This window comes from Panthera pardus, unplaced genomic scaffold, assembly GCF_024362965.1.
Source record: "Panthera pardus isolate Hobbes unplaced genomic scaffold, ASM2436296v1 HiC_scaffold_6, whole genome shotgun sequence".
Classification (NCBI taxonomy): Eukaryota; Metazoa; Chordata; class Mammalia; order Carnivora; family Felidae; genus Panthera; species Panthera pardus.
Genome location: NW_026526991.1, coordinates 66097191 through 66119372, shown reverse-complemented (window position 1 = coordinate 66119372; position 22182 = coordinate 66097191). Strand labels below are relative to the sequence as shown.

The following is a 22182-nucleotide window of genomic DNA, read 5'->3' as shown; positions in this document are numbered from 1 at the left end:
CCTTTGATTCTAAACAGATAACCACCAGCCTCACACAGCAAAAGTGTAGCTTTTTCTGCCCATGGGTCCCGTCCCCATGCTGCCGAAATAAACTTACTAAGTTGCACCATACAATGTCTCAAGAATTCTTTCTTGACCTGTGCTCCACAACCCCGCATCATTTTGATGAATGGGTTAAAACACTTCAGTTCCATTTTACTTTGTTTTTTCATTAGCATGTTATCATAAAACATTATCAGGTACCGAATCATGCACTAATTAATAACACATCTGTATTTCCAATTTTTTAAGTTATAATAAGAAAGCAGATACATTAAAGAAAAGATGATGATTATCAAAAAATAATTCCATCACCCATATTTAGGTATATTTTCTTCTAATGTCTCTTATACATAAAAATTTTATTTTTTTAATGTTTATTTATTTATTTTGAGAGAGAGAGAGAGTGCAAGCAGGGGAGAGGAAGAGAGGGGGGTGGTGAGAGAGAATCCCAAGCAGGCTCCACACCATCAGCACAGAACCTGACATGGGGCTCCATCTCACGAAGCCATGAGATCATGACCTGAGACGAAATCATGATTTGGATGCTTAACCAACTGAGCCACCCAGGCACCCCAAGATTTTAACGTAATCCATTTATTGGGCAGGGCCAATTCCATGGCAAATATACATGAAACTTTTTTTTTCCATTTCTTTAGTTCAACTGTGCTGTACAATCTCCATTTCCTTCCCCACCCCATCTGTCAGCTTTTCCAATTCTTCTCTCTCTGGCTCAGACAGGCGTAGAGGAAAGATCAGCAAGTCTACTGCTGAAGCAGATGTCTAACAGGAATGAGATCACAGTATATTCCGCTTGCAGGCATTCTCTGTTTTTGTGAGTTCTTCTCTTAAGAGCCCGTTCATTTGGATTCCACAAAAGAAAAGCAATCCTACTTGCCCCATGAGAAAGGAAGGAAACAACTTCTCACCACAAATACTAAATTCCCAATAAGGCCAGTGAAATGAACACCCTCCCCAATTTGTTCCCAACCCAAACATTTTATTTAGCCAGGGAAGGAGGGGGTTGGGAGTAACTAGTGGTCGCATCATAGGTTCTGCTCTTACTAAGCCTTGAAAAGGGTCTGATGCCATTATTGGTAGATATTATGAAATGTGGGGTATTTATGTTGTGGGAATATAAACTGGTTCGGTCACTATGGAAAACTATATGAAGATTCCTCAAAAAAATTAAAAATAGTTCTACCATGGGGCACCCGGGTGGCTCGGTTGGTTAAGCGTCTGACTTCGGCTCAGGTCATGATCTCATGGTTCATTGGTTCAGGCCCCACATTGGGCTCTGTGCTAATAGCTTGGAGCCTGGAGCCTGCTTCAGATTCTGTGTCTCCCTCTCTCTCTGCCCCTCCCCCGCTCACGCTCTGTCTGTCTCTCTCTCTCTCCCTCTCTCTCAAAAATTAAAATAAACATTAAGGGGCGCCTGGGTGGCTCAGTCGGTTAAGCGTCTGACTTCGGCTCAGGTCACGATCTCACGGTCCGTGGGTTCGAGCCCCGCATCGGGCTCTGGGCTGATGGCTCAGAGCCTGGAGCCTGCTTCCGATTCTGTGTCTCCCTCTCTCTCTGCCCCTCCCCCGTTCATGCTCTGTCTCTCTCTGTCTCAAAAAAAATAAATAAACGTTATAAAAAAAATAAATAAATAAAAATAAAATAAAATAAACATTAAAAACTTTTTAAAAATAGGTATACCATATAATCCAGCCATTTCACTTCTGCATATACACCCAAAGGAAATTAAAATAAGATATCAAAGAGATATATGCAATCCTGTGTTTATTGCAGCATCATTCATAATAGCTAAGATATGGTAACAATCTAACAGCCCATCAAGAAATAAAGGGATAAGGAAGGTGTGGTGTAGGTATACAATGGAATATTATTCAGCCATAAAAAAGAAGGACATCCTGCCATTTGTAACAACATAGATGAACCTTGAGCACTTAATGCTAAGTCAGACAGAAAAAGACAAGTACTACATGGTATCACTTATACATGGAATCTAAAAAAGCCAAACTCATAAAAACAGAATAAATGGTGGTTACCAGAAGATGGGAGGTGGGGAGATAGGAGAGATTTCATTTAAAGATACAACCTTGCAACAAGTAGTAAATAAATCCTAGAGGTCAAATGCACAGTACAGTAAATATAAGCAACAATATTGTATTATAATCATCAAACTTGCTTAGACACTAGAACCTGATTATTCCAACCACTAAAAACAAATTATAATTATATAACATGACAGAGGTGCTAATTATCACTACAATAGCAATCATATTATATAAATGTATCAAATTAACATGGGGGCGCTTGGGTGGCTCAGTCGGTTGAGCGTCCGACTTCAGCGCAGGTCATAATCTCGCAGCTCCTGAGTTCGAGCCCCGCGTCGGGCTCTGTGCTGACAGCTCAGAGCCTGGAGCCTGTTTCAGATTCTGTGTCTCCCTCTCTCTCTGTCCCAACCCACTCGCATTCTGTCTCTGTCTCTCTCAAAAATAAATAAACATTAAAAAAAATTAAAAAAAATTAACATGTTATTCATCTTAAATTTACATAATGTTATATGTCAAATATATTCCAATTAAAAAAAAAACTCACAGAGAGCAGATCTGTGGTTGCCAGAGGCCAGGGGGTGGAGGGTAGGCAAAAATGGGTGAAAGTGCTCGAAAGGTACAAACTTCCAGTTATAAAGTAAATAAGTCCTAGGGATGCAATGTACAGCCTGGTGACTATAATTAATAATACTGTATTGCATATTTGAAAATCACAGAGAGTAAATCTTTAAAGTTCTCAAGGAAAAATTTTCTTTCTTTCTCTCTTTCTTTCTTTCTTTCTTTTTTAGAGAGAGAAAAAGAAAGTGCCAGTTGGGGAGGGACAGAGGAAGAGAAAAAGAGAGAGACAGAGAGAGAGAGAGGATCCCAAGCAGGCTCCATGCCAAGCATTGAGCCCAACACAAGGCTCCATCATATATATATATATATATATATTCTATCATATATATATATATATATATATGTATATATATATATATATATATATTCCTTTTGGCTAACATTTGTTGAGGATATATATATAGAGAGAGAGAGAGAGAGAGAGAGAGAGAGAGAGAGATTTAAAAATCCTTTTCCTATCCTTCCTTCTCCAGTCCCTACCAGCTTAATAAAAGTTCTTTTAGGCTTTAAATAATTGCTTTAATTCAGAAATTTCAAATACTCCCCTGTGCCTCTTACTATTTACCTTCCTAGTCAACTGGAAAGTGTGTTAATTGGGAAGTCCAGAACTTGGTTTCAGACTAGACTTCAGAGAATACAAAGCATTGGCCCAGCTTCCCCTGGGTGCCAAACCCAGCCCATGGCTGCATAAGCATAGACAGCCTCTGATTGGTTTTATTAGATTGTTTTTACTTAAGAAGTATTTTTAAGATAGTATTCAGAATCACAGAGGAAGTAAACGAAGAGATGGCAGGTTACTAGATCTGAGATCATGTGAGGAAGTTTTAATGAAGTATATGCTGGTTGGAAATATGAGCTTCTTTATAGATATTGTTCTTGTCCTTCTACAGAGTGGCCTGCACTGTAGAATGACACCACTCTATGTTAAGGTATTCAGGAAATAATCTTGATATTCTGGCCTCCTCAGTGTTCCTAAAGTTTGAACCATTCAGATGCCTAATATCCACCGACAACAAGAAGAAAAAGCTATCTGTTCTGTCAATAGTCAGAGTCCGGTGACATAGGTTCTCTTATGGGGAGAATTTACCAATGATGTGTCTACTTGAACGGGAACGCCGGAACACACAGGAGCTGCCTCCTCCAGGAAAAGCCAGGAACGTGGTAATATCCTCCAACATATCTGATATCCCTCTACTTTTTCTTCCTAGAAAGTTCTATATGTGTTTTAATTTTGCTCACCATTCTCCACCTTGACCCCATCTCCCAGAACCTCCTGATACATCCCACTAGTGCTAGATCCCGAGACTCCTGTTCAACCCATTCCTCTTTCCTGAGCTTGTGGTGGAAACTTCCCACTCCTTGGTAGGCCACCTCCTTCTCAAGATTGGCCCCTGAGGTCTCTGTTACTGAAAATGTTGCATTTGTCCCAGCTGCCTTGGACACGACCTCAGAAAGATCACTCTTCGCTCCCTCATGACACTGGTGACAGGAACATCTCACAGCCTAGACATAAATCCTTTTATGCATCAGGATCCCAAAAGATTGCAGAAAGCTGACACCTGAAATGAAATGAGGGTAACAGAAATAGATGCTGACTTGCTGAAGCTACTTATTCCCCTGCTTGCACAGAACTTCTCTATTCGTACTTTTTTCTATTATTAGAACAACCTTCAGATCTAGCCACCACTGTGACAACGTGAATAGTGTGACACAGTACTGGAGAGGACAGCTATGAGAACCGTCTCAAGTGGGTTACACTGACCTTTGGCTCCCTCCTGCTTCCGGCACTGATATCTTCCTCTCCTTTCAAATTACTTCTCATGCACAGAAGGTCAGAACATGGCACCCAGCCCCAGGAAGCCTCAAGCCACTTGGAAACTGACCTTCCAAACACATCCTTCATTCACTTATTCTTTCCAAATAAATCCAAAAACCAGTGTGGGCAAGGGTTGTCTAGAACACTTGTGAAATCCTCTTATTTACATATTTTACCCTTTCAGCCACCCCTTGTTTGATTTCAGTCCTTTGTTCTCACCCACGTGTAAATCTGACATGAGTCTCTCTTAGGTTAGTATGAAATAAAGCCAATGTCTTTCATTTTAAATAATGAATGAAATACTCATTTCCTGTTTAAAAACTGATTTATTGGGGCGCCTGGGTAGCACAGTCGGTTAAGCGTCCGACTTCAGCTCAGGTCACGATCTCGCGGTCCGTGAGTTCGAGCCCCGCGTCAGGCTCTGGTCTGATGGCTCAGAGCCTGGAGCCTGCTTCCAATTCTGTGTCTCCTTCTCTCTCTGCCCCTCCCCCCTTCATGCTCTGTCTCTCTCTGTCTCAAAAATAAATAAACATCAAAAAAAAAATTTTTTTTTTTAATTGATTTATTTTCATGCCTGGAATGCAATCTAGAATTGAATAGAAGACTTTGTCCTTGGTCATTAAAGAAATCCCTGTAATCAGTTTGAGTTGCTGTTTAGGATGGTGAGGAAGGTGAGCTCCTTTTTTGTGATATCCCAAAATCATATGACACAAATAGCTGCTACCTTCATCCACACAAAACGTGGATGTTAGCACATTAATAAAAAATACTTTTTTCAAAAACGCTACAGTCTTCTTAGATGGGACCCTGAACTCCCCAAAGACACTGTGGTCAGGTACCCTCTTGTGAGTGAAAGCAGAAAAATGGAAACAGTTTTCAGGATAGCCTACCCACAAAAACTTGTTGCTCTCCAAATCTCTGATAAGCATAGAACACACTTATCATTCCACTTCACTTGAGAAGATTCCGAGCGAAATGTTTGCTTTCAACAGTGTTTACAATTTTATCCATGCAGGATCCTCAAAAGTAAATTCCCCAGCTGTTTATGCTTCACCACCACTGGATCTGGCTGAAGTCACACCAAGGTAAACACTGCACTGTTGGCCCAGGCACACAGGGAACCTAGACGTGGGTCTAAGATGAGCTTGAACTTGGGAATAGTAGGATTTGAGGGGAGGCTGGAAGTCACATGAAAATTTGGGTCAGTGGAATAAAGGAGAACATGTGAAAGCAGAACAATGTAATCGAAGACACAAAAATAAATAGACCTTTCTAGTATCAAAAGGGGTGAAAAAGGCCAAAAGATAGATTCAGACAAATGAGGAAGAAGTCTGAATGTCAAGGCAGGAAAAGTGGTCTTTGTTTCTAGATGCTGGGATGAGAATTAGGAAAAAACTACAGAATCTATTTCCTGGCTCTCCTACTTGTTCTCAACAGGGCTCAATATCATATTCCTCAGGGGTAACATGGGATAAATTTCTATGCCTAACATACCCCACAAAATGGCTGTGAGAATGAGTAGGATTTTTTGTATATACTCTGTCTACAAAAAAAAAAAAAAAAAAAAAAAATACTGTTAAAGTTTATTGTGCTGTTTAGGAAGTAAGAAGTCTTGGATTATTTTGAACAAGAAGAATGAAGAAAGGAGAAAAGGCTTAAAACATTCGCTGTAGATATGTCATATAATGGCTTTTGAAACAAGATGGTAAGGATTTCTGAACTTTGGAGCATGCAGTGAAAATTGAATAACAATTAATGTGTAAGCAAGGCAGCAATACTATTTATCCAGCAAATCCCTGTGAAACAAGAATGGAATTCTCTAAAGTACGTGAATACTAGACAAGAAAGGATAAAAACTCTTCCTGAGATACAATGAGGGCAGCCTTGAGATACTGAGCACAAGGTCAAGCAAAGCAGAGAGGGAGGGATGTATAAGAAGACATGATGATGCCCTAAAAAATGGGAACAATCATAGGTGATATCACCCCCTTTCTATTTTATTCCAGGGAAATCCCCTCCACAAATGGCCTGGAGGAACCACAGCATCATCACCGAGTTTATTCTCACGGGGCTGTCCGACGACCCCCACATCCAGGCTCTGCTCTTCATGCTCTTCCTGGGGATTTACCTCCTGACCATGATGGGGAATCTGATGCTGCTGCTGGTGATCAGGACCGATTCCCGCCTCCACACGCCCATGTACTTCTTCCTGAGTAACCTGTCCTTCCTGGACCTCTGCTTCTCTTCTGTCACTGTGCCCAAGCTACTGAAGGACCTTCTGTCTGAGAAGAAAACCATCTCAGTAGAGGGCTGCCTGGCTCAGGTGTTCTTCGTGTTTCTCACCGCAGGGACTGAAGCCTTTCTGCTCTCGGCGATGGCCTATGACCGCTATGCCGCCATCTGCCACCCTCTGCTCTACGGCCAAGTGATGAGCAACCAGCTCTGTATGGGGTTGGTGCTGGCCTCATGGGGCCTGGCCTCTCTCAATGCATTTGTCATTGTGCTTTTGGCTATTAACCTGGACTTCTGTGAGGCCCAAACCATATACCACTACACCTGTGAGCTGCCCTCCCTCTTCCCTCTGTCTTGCTCTGATATTTCCATCAATATTAACATCTTGATCTGCTCCACCTTACTGCATGGGCTGGGAACCTTCCTCCCAATCTTCTTTTCCTACACCCGTATTGTCTCCACCATCCTGCGCATCACCTCCACCTCAGGCAGAAGCAAGGCCTTCTCCACCTGCTCCTCCCACCTCATCGCAGTGATCCTGTTCTTTGGCTCAGGTTTGATTCTCTATCTTATGCCCACCTCGGGTTCCTCCCTGGATTTGCTCTCCTCCTTGCAGTACAGTGCAGTCACGCCCTTGCTGAATCCCCTCATCTACAGCCTAAAGAACAAAGAGGTGAAGGCAGCTGTGAGAAGGACACTGGGGAAATATTTCTAATGTAGTGAACAAAGACACACTTACTAAGCAAAAATCACAAAGACCGTGTTCCGTTGCATTCTTCTTTTGATCCCACCTCTTCCCACACAGTGTCAGATAATTTGGAAGAAAGACTCTAGAGCTTGTCTGAACAGAGCTTGCCTGTTCTTCAAAGGCAGTAGTTCTTGATTTGGGCTCCTCATTTGGAAAGGCTGCTCTGTTGGTTGGAAGAGAACGCGAAGACAATTTTCCACAAAACAGATCAATAAGACAAAATAATTAGGTTGAAAAGATACGATGATCATTTCAGGAGATTCGGCATCTGACTGAGGAGTCGCAGAAAGAATTAAAAACAAGGGAGGAATGGGGCACCTGGGTGGCTCAATCAAATAAGCATCCGACTCTTGATTTAGGCTCATGTCATGATCTCAGGAGTTCGTGAATTTGAGCCCTGCGTCGGCCTCTACACTGACAGTACAGAGCCTGCTTGGGACTCTCTCTCTCCATCTCTCTCTCTGCTCCTCCCCCATTCATGCTTATTCTCTCTCTCTAAAAATGGGGGGGGGGGGGAGAAACTTATTACACAGAAGATAACTTTTGCAAATACCAACTACTTTTAAGTTTTTTTAAACAAAACTTGGGTAAAAAGAAAAAAACTCCTTTGTTAACACTGCAATCAAAACCCTATGTAGAATATTATGAACATGAGAACATTATATACTAAAGTTACAAAATATTGCCAGTGCAACCATTATCTTTATCTATCCTTATATTGATTCATTAGTAAACAAGAAAAAAAATTAAGTTTCTGAAAGCTCATATCCAAGCATTAAAAAATAAAAAAACCTAACATAAGCAAAGGAGAATAAAAGAACTGAGAACACAAATTAATAAGTCAAAAAACAGAAAAACAGAATTGAGAAATAAATCCAGGCTCTAGTCATTCAAAAAAGATCCATAAAATTTGGAGCACTTGGGTGGTTCAGTCGGTTAAGTGTCCAACTCTTGATTTCGGCCCAGGTCATAAACTCACAGTTGGTGAGTTCGAGCCCCACATCAGGCTCTGCACTAGCAGGACAGAGCCTGCTTGTGATTCTCTCTCTCTCTCTGCCCCTCCCTTGTTCTCTCTCTCCCTCTCTCTCTCTCTCTCTCAAAAATTAAACTAAAAAATTTTTTTAAATCTATAAAATTTGACATAACTCTGTAGAATATATTCAAGAAAAAAGAAAAAGAAAAAGAAATCAATAATACATTGACATAAAGAATAAAAATTTTAATGAAATACTAAGATTCATCCCAATAAATTTGAAAAGCAGGCTTTTGTCTAATTTTAAGGAATATGTAACTCAAGAAAAAGAAAATTGAGCCATTAGATGTATAAAAACAAAAAAAGTCAAAGGATTAGCTCAAATGGGCAACAAGCAGGGATAGTTTTTCAGGTGAGTCCAAACTTCAATGTTATATGCATTTTTTAGAGTACAGAATAATACGGAAAATTGTCAATGCATTTTCAGAGCTAAAGCAACTCTGATTCAAAACCTAAAAAAATCATCATCCTCTGGGGCGCCTGGGTGGCTCAGTCAGTTAAACACTCAACTCTTGATTTTAGCTTAGGTCATGTTCTCATGGTTCGTGAGATCAAGCCTGCATCTGGCTCTTCTCGAACAGCATGGCATCTGCTTGGGATTCTCCCTCTCCCTCTCTCTCTGCCCCTCCCCTGCTTACTCTCTCTCTCTCTCTCTCTCTCAGAATAAATAAATAAAAACCTTAAAAAAATTTTAATTATCATACCCTAATGAATACATAGACAAAAATTCTGAATTAAATATTAATCCATTGAATCCAAAAGTATACTGAAAGAATAGCAATCTAAATAATAATCATGACCAAATAAATTTTGCTATTGGTTTGACTTCTCAAATCAATAGGTTAGAATGAGAATAATCTTATTCCACCTGAATAGCTTCTTAACAGGTATAAAAATAAAATTCTACGATCATTGTGACCCCAAATATTTAATAATAAAAACTCTTATGATTCTCTCTTTCAATAAAACATATTTAAAATTAATCAGTATTGAACCACATGTTTCAAAATAATAACAGATAATATCAGATTGAAGAAATTACAGTTTAATCAAAGAAACAACATGGGGCACCTGAGTGACTCAGTCAGTGAAGCATTGGACTTTGGCTCAGGTCATGATCTCCTAGTGCATGAGTTTGAGCCCCGCATCAGGCTCTCTGCTGTCAGTGCAGAGCCCACTTCAGATCCTCTGTCCCCCTCTCTCTCTGCCCCTCCCCCATTCTCTCTCTCTCTCTCTCTCTCTCTCTCTCAAAAATAAATAAACATTTAAAAAAATAAATAAATACAAAGAGAAGAAAAGAAACAATACTACCAGGGAGCCTGGTGGCTAAGTCGATTAAACACCTGACTCTTGATTTCAGCTCAGGTCATGATCGGTTCATGAGTTTGAGCCTCATGTCAGGCTCTGTGCTGACAACACAGAGCTTGCTTGGGATTCTCTCTCCCTCTTTCCAAATAAGTAAACATTTAAAAAATAAGAAGAAGAAACACCACTCATATTACTTAAGAAGATTATGCAGTTTCCCTCCAATACAGTGAAACGAGATTAGAATATGACATTCAAATTTGGATGGGAGGGATCCACAAATATTCAGAGTCGCTAATGATTATCTACCTAGAAATCTAAGATATCTCATTAGAAATGAGAAATTACTGGGGCTCTTGGGTGGCTCAGTTTGTTGAGCTTCTGACTCTTGATTTTGGCTCAGGTCATGATCCAGAGTCATGGGATCAAGCCCTGAGTCCTTTTCCTCGCTAAGCATGGAACCTGCTTACAATTCTGTCTCCCTCTGCCCCTCTCCCTGCCTCACACTCTCTCTCTAAAAACAAAAGAAATGAGAAATTATTAGTATTCTAAAAGAGTTCAGAAAGGCAAACAACTTTGGAATATTCATGCAATCAGTAGTTTTTCTATACATCCACAACATTAGTTAAACAAAAAAAATGTATCTTCCAGAAAAATATCCATTCACTATGGCGAGAGAAATATAAAAACTTCAGGATTAAACTCAATAAGCATTCAGAACCCATATGAACGAAGCAACAAAACTGAACTAAATGTCATAAGAGGTGCTTAAATCAGCGGAGAAAGTATTCATCAGGCATGCTTTCATCTTCAAGTAACCAAAATGTGATTAACAATAACATAAACTGTAAAAAGATTTATCACTGAATTAGCAATAGGTCTGGAGATGGATGGTTCCAGAGTTAGGTGAGTTGCTCAATAATCATCAATGACTTGGGTTCTTTCCATCCATCCACTGTTCCATATTCATGCTTTGGATTTCATCCTCGATCTTGTTATAGGGTAAGCCTTGAGAGCTGTTATTTTTTCTCTTTTGTAATGCAAGGGTCTGACTTAGGCTTTGGTTGCCCAGGCAACTTGAATAAACACGATTAGATAAAGAGATCTTGGTTCATGCCCATAACTGACCATTTGAGCCTCTTGTTTTTGTTTTTGTTTTTTCCTTCTTAATAAATCCTTATTTTTTCAAAGTTTCCTGATGGTTGTCTCCAAAGGGCGTCTCGCAATCATCACAAGAACCACAAGGGCTGCCCAGTCATAAAATTCATTTGGAAAAGGGGAATTGTAGGAAGCTCACCCAGACCCAGGCATTTTTAGCTGACAGTTTAACTATCCATAGGCTGAGGCTGGCCCTAAACACTTGCCCAGGCAGCTTCAGTTCTAGACATCATGATCTTATAAAACACAGACCAAAGCTAAAAGAAGGAAAACTATTACTTTAGTCCGTCCTTGAACTTTACATAAATGAAACCATTCTAAACGCTGAAAACTTAAAATACTTAGTCTTCAATCCTGGTGAGGAGGTGGTTAACTTCAATCTCCTTGCACTTCTGTTTTGCTTTCCTTATCAGGCAAAAGAACAAGAAGTGCTGTAATTTTTGTCTCTCAATTTACAAAGGAATGTTCTCTAGATGACGTCACCTTCAGCTTTGCTACTTACAATTATCTATTTGCATGACCTTGGGGAGCCTGTTTGCATGACAATTGTCTGTTTGTATGTCCTTGCTGCTTACAAGTATCTACAGTATTTGCTTGTCTATTGCATTAAGAGGTGTTGGATTTTAAAATCCTGAATACACTAAAAGGCAAAAAAAATAGACAAACAGCAATAAGAATTGGTCAAGTCCCCAGAGCAATTGAGCTATCCCTCCTTTGTGAAATTTAATTTGCTAGTAGAGATTTTAGGCAAATGCACATTTATATAAATGGGGTTTTCAGTGATTAGTCTTAAGGAGAACTGGTTTGGACCAATTTAAACCTGGGCAGTCTACACATACTGACTGGTTTCTCATGCTCTGAAATATTCTCTTCCATAAATGTGTAAAATCAGTATCAGTGGCTGTGGTGGTGGGTAGAAGCCAGACTTCAGTGTGTTGAATAAAGAGAACACATTTAAACAAGTAATAAGTTCACACCACATTCTCAAGGTGTTTTAGAGAATGAAAGAGGAAAATAACAAGAAGGTGTGTCAAGGTTGAAGACATTTTTAACAATGAGAAAAAGATGTGGCTGCACTCACAGGTAGTGAGAGAAAAAAATGGAGAAAAAAATTGAATATAGAGATATGGGAGGTTCAAATAGAAAAAAACTTCATATTAGGCCAGTTAAGTCCAATCCCCCTTCCTACACTAATCACTAGGACCGAGGGACTTGTGCATTAAGACAGTCTACACCCAGGTAATGGGCCTATCAGAGAACAGAGCTTGGGCTACTACACTTCAGGTGCACTGAAGTCAACAGTTTGGGAGGTCATCCCTAAAACACACACTTTTTTTTTGCCTCCACCGTTTTGATCTACCCACTGTCCTTTTCCTCCTCCCGTTGGTACTGCCCTCTAGTGTTAGGTTCCCGTTCACTCCCAATGTCATAATAGCCAACTTCAGCATTAATGTTGGTAACCTGATCTCAAATTCCTTATAATGTCTACCCTAAGTCACCATTGCTCAACTTGTACAAATAAAGTGACCCTCAAGATCCGACCATTCATCTTATCTGAATGGTTCCACCGCTGTTGTCTCTAACCTCTGATGGAAATCGTCTGTCCTCACAGCTCCCTCACTTTTTCACCTGCAGCACCGCTTTCTAAACACTCAAGTTCTTCAGTCCATCCCTTCTTTCTGTCCATGACGATCACCCCACAAAAGCTTCATTTTAGTTATTTCTGTACATCGATTTAGCAGCTCTTGTGTCTGTGCCTTCAATGTCTTGCCAGCTTGTTCTTTCATTGCATCTACAGGCCCCACTACTTTCTCCATTTCTGTATCCAGGACATTAACCTCCATGGAATTCTGCTTCTGCTTCAAACATAGTTTGACCTTCAGAATGAATAGTCTCCTTCCTCCTTAAATATAACAAGAAAATTGTAGTAGATGACCTTCCTTTACACTTGACAGAGAATCACTTAATCATTTCTTCCATACTCAAAATTCTTCCTATATCTGCACATGACTTTAACTCTTTCTTTTAGTGCCAGTGAAATAGTCTATAAGGACGCCTTCTATACCTGCAGTGTGTGTGTGTGTGTGTGTGTGTGTGTGTATTGGGTTCTGTGAATCTTTTGCCACCTTTCCCTGGACCTTGCTTCATCATTGTTTACCATTTTATTCTGCATTCTTAACTTCGTCTGCTCTATAGGCATAAACTATACCTATAGGTATAAACACTTTCCCATAGGTACAAATATTTTAACATGCTATTTCATCCCACCTTAAAAAAAATAGTTATTCTCCAACACTGTTGTCCTCGGCCTTATATCTTCTTATCTTTAAACTCGTGTGCATCTATTCACAAAATATAGTTTCACAGGAACACTGGGGTGGCTTAGTCGGTTGAGCATCCGACTCTTGATTTTGGCTCAGATCATGATCTCACGGTTTGTGGGATTGAGCCCTACATTGGGCTTTGCACTGACAGCACAGAAACTACTTGGGATTCTCTCTCTCCCTCTCTCTCTGCCCCCCTCTCAAAAAAGTGATACACATTAAAAAACATTTAAAAAAATATATATATATATGTATATATATATATATATATATATGTATGTGTGTGTGTGTATATATATATATATGTATATGTATATGTGTATATATATATATATATATATATATATATACACATATACATATACATATATATATAGTTCACCAACTAACACTGTCAAGGTACAAAGATGAATAAAGAAGAATAACAGATATATAAACAGGTAACTATATTTCAATGATGTAATTTTGATTGCAGACTGAGTAGAGGGTACTTCTAGAGCTGAGAGGATGGGTACTTACACAATCTTGATTGGGAACATCGGAAGAAATTCATGTAAATCAAAGGATTTATTCTTGAGGGATGATCCTTGGACTGGTGCTTTCAAGTCCTTCAGTCTCTCCCATCAGTAACCGATGAAGTTTGACAGTACTGATGAGCCTTTTCTTTCGCTGGTAATTTGATTTGGATCCTCTGGATGTCACTCCTGGATCTAAATAAAACTTCACCTCAGTCTATTTGTCGTGTCCACTTCCTGACTACTTCTATAAATGATGTTATTCCCACAATTCTGACCTTGGGAAACTTCTCTTTCTATATACATTCTTTCCTGGCATTTTTTGATTCACCTCTATGGTGAATAAAACTCATATGGTTTTGACCCCCTAATCTGAAGTCCAAACTAATCTCCTGACCATTGAGCAACACATCCTACCACTATACACACATTTAAAATGCAACATATACAAAATAGAGTACATTTATTCATACTTTTGCATAATAAATGCTTATTAAAATACTTACTATGAACCAAGCACTCCATAAAATCTATCCTCCATTATGTCACCCCCATGCACTTTTTTCATTAATAAGTGTGAAACTCTCATAGTCCTTCTGTTTGTTGCATCTGACTGGTGGTGTAAATTAAATTGTGAGTATCACAAAAACTTATTATGTGAAACTCATGCTTTGCCACCAACTGTCTCATCTGATACAAGTCACTTTCATTTTCTCATTTAAAATGAAAGGCTACAAAGAATACAAAAATACTAATCCTAGGGGTGTGTGAGTGGCTCAGTCGGTTAAGCATCCAACTTCAGCTCAGGTCATGATCTCACGGGTTGTCAGTTCGAACCCCGTGGGGGGCTCTGTGCTGACAGCTCAGAGCCCAGAGCCTGCTTCAGATTCTGTGTCTCACTCTTTTTCAGCCTCTCTCTCTTTCTCCCTCTCAAAAATAAACATTTGAAAAAACTTTAAAGACTAACTCTAAGGAATACATGCGCCCTGATGTTTATAGCAGCATTATCTACAATAGCCAAATTACGGAAAGAGCCCAAGTGTCTATCGACTGATGAACAGATAAAGAAGAGGTTGGTGTATATTATCATGGAATATTACTCAGCCATAAAAAAGAATGAAAACTTGCCACTTGCAATGACATTGACGGAGCTAGAGAGTATTATGCTAGGTGAAATAAGTCAGACAGAGAAAGACAAATACCATATGCTTTCACTCATATGTGGAATTTAAGAAACAACCATTAAAAAAAAAAAACATAGGGTGGGGGAAGAGAGAGACAAAGCAAGAAACAGACTCTCAACTATAGAGAACAAACTGGTGGTTATCAGAGGGGTGGGGTGGGGGGATGGGTGAAATAGGTGATGGGGATTAAGGAGTGCACTTGTTGTGATGAGCACCAGGTGTTGTACTGAAGTGCTGAATCACCGTATTAGACACCTGAAGCTAATATTACACGGTATGTTAACTAACTGGAATTTAAATAAAAACTCAAAAATAAAATAAAGGGCTAAACCAGATCGAATGTTTTCAAACCTCTTTTAGCCCTGACTATATTCTTTTTTAAATCCTACATAAAAACATAAACAAATAAAAGTGATCAAAGTAGAGCTTCTTTGGATTAATGGGGGGCTCGAGAAGATGCAATGCCACTCACTTACGCCCCCCTTTTCCTTGTCTCCCAACAGGGCTGAGCCAAACTGCTACCACTCCATCAGCTGGTCCACCTCTCACCCAATCACGTCAAGTCCTAAACTGCCTCTTACCTTATTTACCTTCATAGTTTACAGATGCCATGCCAGTCAAGGATCGACGCTTTCCAAACACCACAAAAATCATACTAAATTGGCCTTAATTACAAGGAGTACTATTTGCTTCCCAGAACTGAGTTTTTTTGTTTTGGTTTGGGTTTTTTGCTGACATGCTGTCACATATTAAGCATTCAGTGAAGTCCGGATTTAACCTTGCTCAGAGGATGACATTTACTGGGGCCCGAGAGAGACAAAGGGCTACAGGCAGACGGCTGCAGGTGTGCTGGTCTCTGGCTGTCCTCCTGGCCACCCAGGAACACCAACTGGAATAGTCATCCATACCTTGCCCCACTCCGGCCCTAGAGCATTCCACACTCCTGCAACATGACGGCCAAGGCACCCACTACTCAGAGGCCCTGGCACAGATGCCTCCTCCAGGAAGCCTGCCCTGAGTCCCTCCAAAGTTGACTATAGACAGGTACTGGAAGATGTGTTCCAGTACCTGGAACACAGGTACTAGACAGTTCTAGACAGGTTCTAGACAGTTAGAAAATCAATAAATAAAAATAAACACAGGGGTGCCTGGGTGGCTCAGTCAGTTGAGCACCTGACTTCAGCTCAGGTCATGATCTCACAGTTCGTGAATTCGAGCCCTGCGTCAGACGCTCTGCTGACAGCTCAGAGCCTGGAGCCTACTTGGGATTCTGTGTCTCCCTCTCTCTCTGCCCCTCCCCCTTTCATGCTTGCTCTCACTCTCTCTCTCTCAAAAATGAATAAACGTTAAAAAAAAAAAAAAACAAATAAAAACAAACCAGTAACCACAAAGATGGGGGCCCCAAAGGAGACCATTCCTGCCCACTCACCAGCCTGGGCCCATTTACCATGTCTGCAGAATGATGCCTATGTGCCCCACCACTTGTGAATCCAGCCCAGCCATGACTGCTTCACATGACCAGCCTGGAGATGGGAGCAGAGAACTCAGGGTGGGCCGTCCAGACCTCCCTATCCCCCAGACACCCAGCATAACCGCTCACACAGGGGCACACACACCCAGTGGTCAGGGAACCCTGCCCTTCCAGTTCCTGGCCCTCACGATGTGTTAGGGTGTTAGGGTTGCTGGGTCACAGGCACCACTCTGGGCAGGACCGCGGCTGCCCGGAATCAGGGACATGCGTGTGTCCATCTGTTCTGTCCTGTCTAGTTGCCCCCACAGGGCCCGTCCTCCCTGTCCCTTGGGGAGCACCCTCCAGGAGCACTACCCACCCTGGAGAAGTGTTTGGAAGCCGCGTATGGGCATCTGGGAGCTGTACATGTAACATGTCTCATGTTAGTGAAAACCGACCTCTGTGCTCTGGAGCAGAGATATGTAAGGCGAAGAGAGTTTGGGTGTGAAGAAGGAAGATAGGTATTACTTTGCCAGGTGAAGGAAGCTGCTGCAGGCTCATGCCTCCAAGACTGCAAGCCCATCCAGGGGTAAAGGGCTGAGGGGTTTCTAGGAAAATACAGAATATGGCAGCTTCGATACAAATCCGGGACACGGAGCCAGCCACGTTCATCATGTCTTCTTCCAGCCATGGTCTCATGACTGGGGCTGGCACCGGCCAACCAGTCCCCTAAGTATGAGGTCAGCGGGATGTCAACATCGATACTGAGGTCCTGAACAAAGGATTCCACAGAAAAACAAGTGAAGGGGATGGGGAGGTTTCAAGAATGAGGAGGAGTTTAAAGTTTAAAGTCAAGCCTTGCTGAAACATTAGTGTGTCCATCTTAATTTCCACCCGTTGTTTCTGTGGCAATTTCAGTCATGCCACCCAGGAGCCAGGGAGCCGTGTGGGCACAGAGCAAGTGGGGTGAGTAGGGCCCTCTCATCACCCATCTACCCCCTCCTGGCCCTGCCCGGGCCCATCTGTACACTGAGGCGAGCCAAGGGTCCACACGGATGGTCTGGCAGGAGGAGTACAGCTCCACAGAGACCACGGACTCCATGGCATCCTCCACCAATGGTGAAGGGTAACATGCCCTCCGTGTTTGTTACTTATATGTGAGCCCCAATAAATGCTGATGACGCTTCTCTGTCTTAAATCAGAAATACAAAATTTTGACTTCAGACATTTCAAAGACCCTCTGTAGGACTTACTAAAAACAATTCATTACATACTTCAATTACCATTCTTTAATAAACTCCTTTAAAAATTCAGTATGTGCTTAAAATAGAAACACTAGAAACTTAGGGCTGAATAATATTCCCAAGGTGGAGTTATAGCCTTTCGTTTAACTATTATAACGGACGATCCTGTCGGAGGAATGAGGAAAACTGCAATGTCCACTGGAAATGAGTTGCAGTTCAGGCGGTAATGTGTCACAGCTCACCTCCCTCAACACTTTCTACGGGCTTTCTCAGGCCAATGATGCCATGGGGGAAATGTCCATTTTCCAGCAGTTTTTCTTCAAATCTCTTTCTTAGTCTCTTGTTTTTCAACACCCCCACTCCCACCCCAAGCCTAATAATAGTCTTTTCTAGGCTTTCAATAATTCCCTCAGCTCAGAAACTTGAAATACTGCCCTGGAGAGAACCTCTGTGCCTCCTACTCAATTCACCTTTCTAGTTAAGTGCGAACTGCGGTTAGTGAGGCCCGAGCTCGGCTTCAGACTGGGACTTCAGGGAATACAGGGCAGCGGCCCAGCTTCCTCTGGGGGCCCGACCCAGCCCCTCGGCTCCCTAAGTACAGATGGCCTTCTGACTGGTTCTGTTAGATTGTTCTTTCTTTAGGTGATGCTCTCAGAGAGTATTCAGGAGCGCAGAGGAAATAAATGAACACCAGGCACGTTACTGCACCTGAGATCATGTGAGAAGGTATCCATGGGATGTGTGCCTGTTGTTCAGAACAGGAGCTTCTTTAAAAAGAACCGTCCCTGTCTTTCCATACAGCGGCCTGCATTGAAGCATGACCCCACTCTAGGTTAAGGTGTTCTGGAGAATAGTCCTGATTCTGTGACGTATCCAGTGCTTCCAGAGCTCGAGCCATTCTAATTTCCCTCACTCACTGACAGCAAAGAGAAAAGGCTCTATACTCTGCAAAGAGACGCTTGCGACGGGGGTTCTGTTATCGGGACTTACCTACCAAGAGTCTGCTTGTGATTGGGAAGACAGAACATGTGGAGTTGCCTCCTCCAAGAAAAGCCAGGGGAATGGTAATATCTCGTCTGGTTTTCTGGTGGCCCCCCTGTTTTTCTGCCTGTAAAGTGCTGTGTATGTTTCAATTCTGCTGCTTTTCCTCTCCCCCCTCTCCACCCCACGATCCCTTCCATCTGTCCTAAAGTCTGAGGTGTCTGCTCCACCCGTTCCTTGTCCCTAAGCTAGAGGGGGGAGCATCTTACTCCTTGGCAGACCATCTCCCCAGATGGGACTCTGATATCTCTGCTTCTCTGAATGACGCATCTGTACCAGCTGCCCTAGACACCTTCCCTCCCTCCCTGCTTCACACTAAGGAAGTGACACTTTAAAGTCTGGGCATAGGGGCGCCTGGGTGGCTCAGTAGGTTAAGCGTCCAACTTCAGCTCAGGTCATGATGTCACGGCTTGTGAGTTCGAGCCCCATGTTGGGCTCTGTGCTGACAGCTCAGAGCCTGGAGCCTGCTTCAGATTCGCCTCTCTCTCTCTCTCTTTTCTCTCGCCCTTTCCCTGCTTGTGCTTTCTCAAAAATAAATAAATAAAGTCTTTTAAAAATGTTTAAAAAAAAATAAAAAGTAAAGTCTAGGAATAAATCCCTCTCATGCTTCAGGACCCCAAAGGATTACAAAAAGCAAACACCTGGAATGAAATGAAGGTATCAGAGAGAAAGGTGGACTGTCAGAGGCACTTATTTTCCTGCTTGCTCAGCACAACAGTTAGAAGCACAGTAGGCTTTTTTCCTCGTTGTGGAAGTCCCCCTGCAACAGTTAACCTCCTGAGAGCCATAAACTCATAAACATACCCAATATCCTCTCTCATCTCTTTGTAAGAGAAATCGATCGAACGACCAGGTATCTGGTGGGTATGAGGCATCTGTGTTGGCAAAATGGCAACACAGGCGTTTATCCAAGACACTGCTGAAATCCTCCTTCTACATCTCCCATCCCTCCATGACCAGCCCCCCTGTCCACTCCTGCCCACAATCCATGTTCTAACTCTGGTGTCCGTCTGCCACATCTCAGGATGGAAGCTTCCCTTCCCAAGAGTAACTGCTGGTCTGCTTTACTTTTATGCTTCATTGATCTGGGATTAATTGTTCCTGGTCATTAAAGAAGTCTGAGGCATCAATCTGGGGTGCTGCTGAGGGATTGTGAAGGGGAGGGAGATGCCTTTGTGACAACCTGAAATCACACAAGAGAAGTCGCTGTTGCCTTCTTCCATAAAAAACCTGGGTGTCGGGCAGGACAGAAAAGGATTCTCCATAAATGCTACGCTTCTTCAGATGAGAGAGCTTGAAGCCCCAGCGGACACTGTAGCCAGGTCCCCCTTATGAGTGAAAGCGGAAGAAGGCAAGCGATTTCCAGGGTAGCCATATCCCTAAATATTTTGAAATACAGGAATCTTTGGGAAGATGGCTTCCACGTATCATTTTACTTTGCTTGTATGGATTCAAGATACAGTGTTCACTTACTGCAGTATCTACAATTTTATCCATGCAGGAGCCTCAGAAGTAACTTCTCCAGTTATGCTTCACCACCCCTGGACCGAAGCTAGTGTCCTGCAGGCACACAGAGGTGAACATTGCCCTCTCTGTCCTGGCACACAGGTAACCCAGACTTGGGTCTAAGATGGACTCAAGTGGGGCTGATGGATTTGTTAATGGGATCAGAATTTAAGCTTTTCATGACGCGAGTTAGCACCTAGTCATAAGATGGCTGCAAAGCTGAAAGGGTCAGAAGCAGGGCTCTCTGAATCGGTAAGATTAAATATTTCTGTGAAGACAAAAGCCCACTATGGGATCGGACTGTGGACTGACAGACAAAAACAGAATACTGCTAAATTAGCCTCAGACGTCCAACTGAGGAAGGAATCTTAGCATAGGATGTAGTCTGAGAAGCTAGGGTTCAAAATGATTCTTAGTATCACGATTAACATAAATTGCTCACCATCTGGTCCTCTTGGTTACACAGCTGATCCCTAGAGCAAGCGGATGCAAGAAACACTTAAAAGAAAATCGTAAGACTCTTCACTCTGACCCGCAGGGGGCAATAAAAGAATGATACATCCACAATAAATTACAAGCAGCTTCTTGCAATGGTGGCAACAATGCTGTGGATTCTACAAAAATGAGACCGCAGGAGGGGCTGCGGCGTGAGGCGGTGTGCTCTGGGTAGATAACAGCATCCTGGAAATTCAGCCGCGGTGGCCTCCACGCAGCGTGAGTGGGCAGCCTGGCGACGCTGGGGGGCAGCAATGTCAGCAGGACTTCTGCCGGGCGCTAGCGCTGTGGGGGCCGCTGGAGTCCGGGAGGAGACTGGGCTGAGGATAGTCCAGAGGTTTTTTTCTAAGGCACACGGGAGATGACGTGGAGAGGCTTCCAAAATAATCGGACAGAAATCTGAGAGGTAATCAGAAGCCAACGGGCAGGCAAGAGCCAGAGAAATGCTGATTTGTGATTATTGTTGTCAAGTTGTGATCTATATTCTCAAGGAGCTCACAATCGGGAGGGGAAAACTGAGATCGCTGTCTAACATGAGACAAGACACACAGTTCAGACTATGCCATAAGGCACCTGAGAGCAAGTGTCCAGTGATTTGAACAGAGAGCTGGGCAGTCAGGACAGGCTAGAAGCAAAAAGCAGGTTTACAGATGACACTGGAAGACCCAGGAGAGTCTGGGTCAGTGGGCTTAAGAGGAGAACATACGAAGAAGAATGTGAGCAAAGACACAGAAACAAATAGACCTTTCTGGTATCTAAAGCAGCCAAAATGGCCACGAGTTTAAGGGCAGATGAAGAAGAATTTGAAGCATCTGAATAAGAAAAGTGTTCCTTATCACTGTGCACTAAGCCTAGACATTGGGCTGATAATTAGGAAAAAAAAATAATGTAATTTACTTCTACTTCTCCTATTTTTACTTCTATTTGTTGTCAACATGGCATTACAAAATACCCCTTAATATCAGACTTCTCTCATGTAAAAATGGGGATAAAATTCCTTGCCCCATGGCTAATAATTCCTTATCAAATTTTACAGAATTGCCTTGAAACAATTGAGATAGTGATTAAAAAAATGCTCTGTATTTAATAAAGTCTTCCTAAAGTTAAATGCTCTGTTCATAAGTAGAGAGCAAGGACACATTATGACTTTCATGGTTCCAGGCACTTTTTCCTCCCTAGGCTCCTTTTCTTTCCATACAAAGAGATATTGAAATGTTGCAGTTATAAAGATGAATAGAATGCAGATTCTTCTGATCTTAAAAGAAATTTAAAATGTTTTCATCAGCCATGTAACAACTGTGGCCCTAGGCACTGGACCTACTGTGCCTAATGGATATCAACTCTGGTAGGAAATCACTGGATGATTTTGAACCAAAAACTTGTGGTTGAGACATTGAAGAAAGAAGGTTTA

General features: G+C 42.0%; 1 protein-coding gene across 1 annotated transcript; it reads left to right on the top strand.

The window, feature by feature from the left end:
* Positions 1–6559: 6559 nt before the first annotated feature.
* Positions 6560–7483, top strand: LOC109249309 (olfactory receptor 8S1-like). Its single transcript, XM_019419671.2, has one exon. The coding sequence runs from the start codon at positions 6560–6562 to the stop codon at positions 7481–7483; it is 924 nt and encodes a 307-aa protein (XP_019275216.2).
* The last annotated feature ends 14699 nt before the right edge of the window (positions 7484–22182 follow it).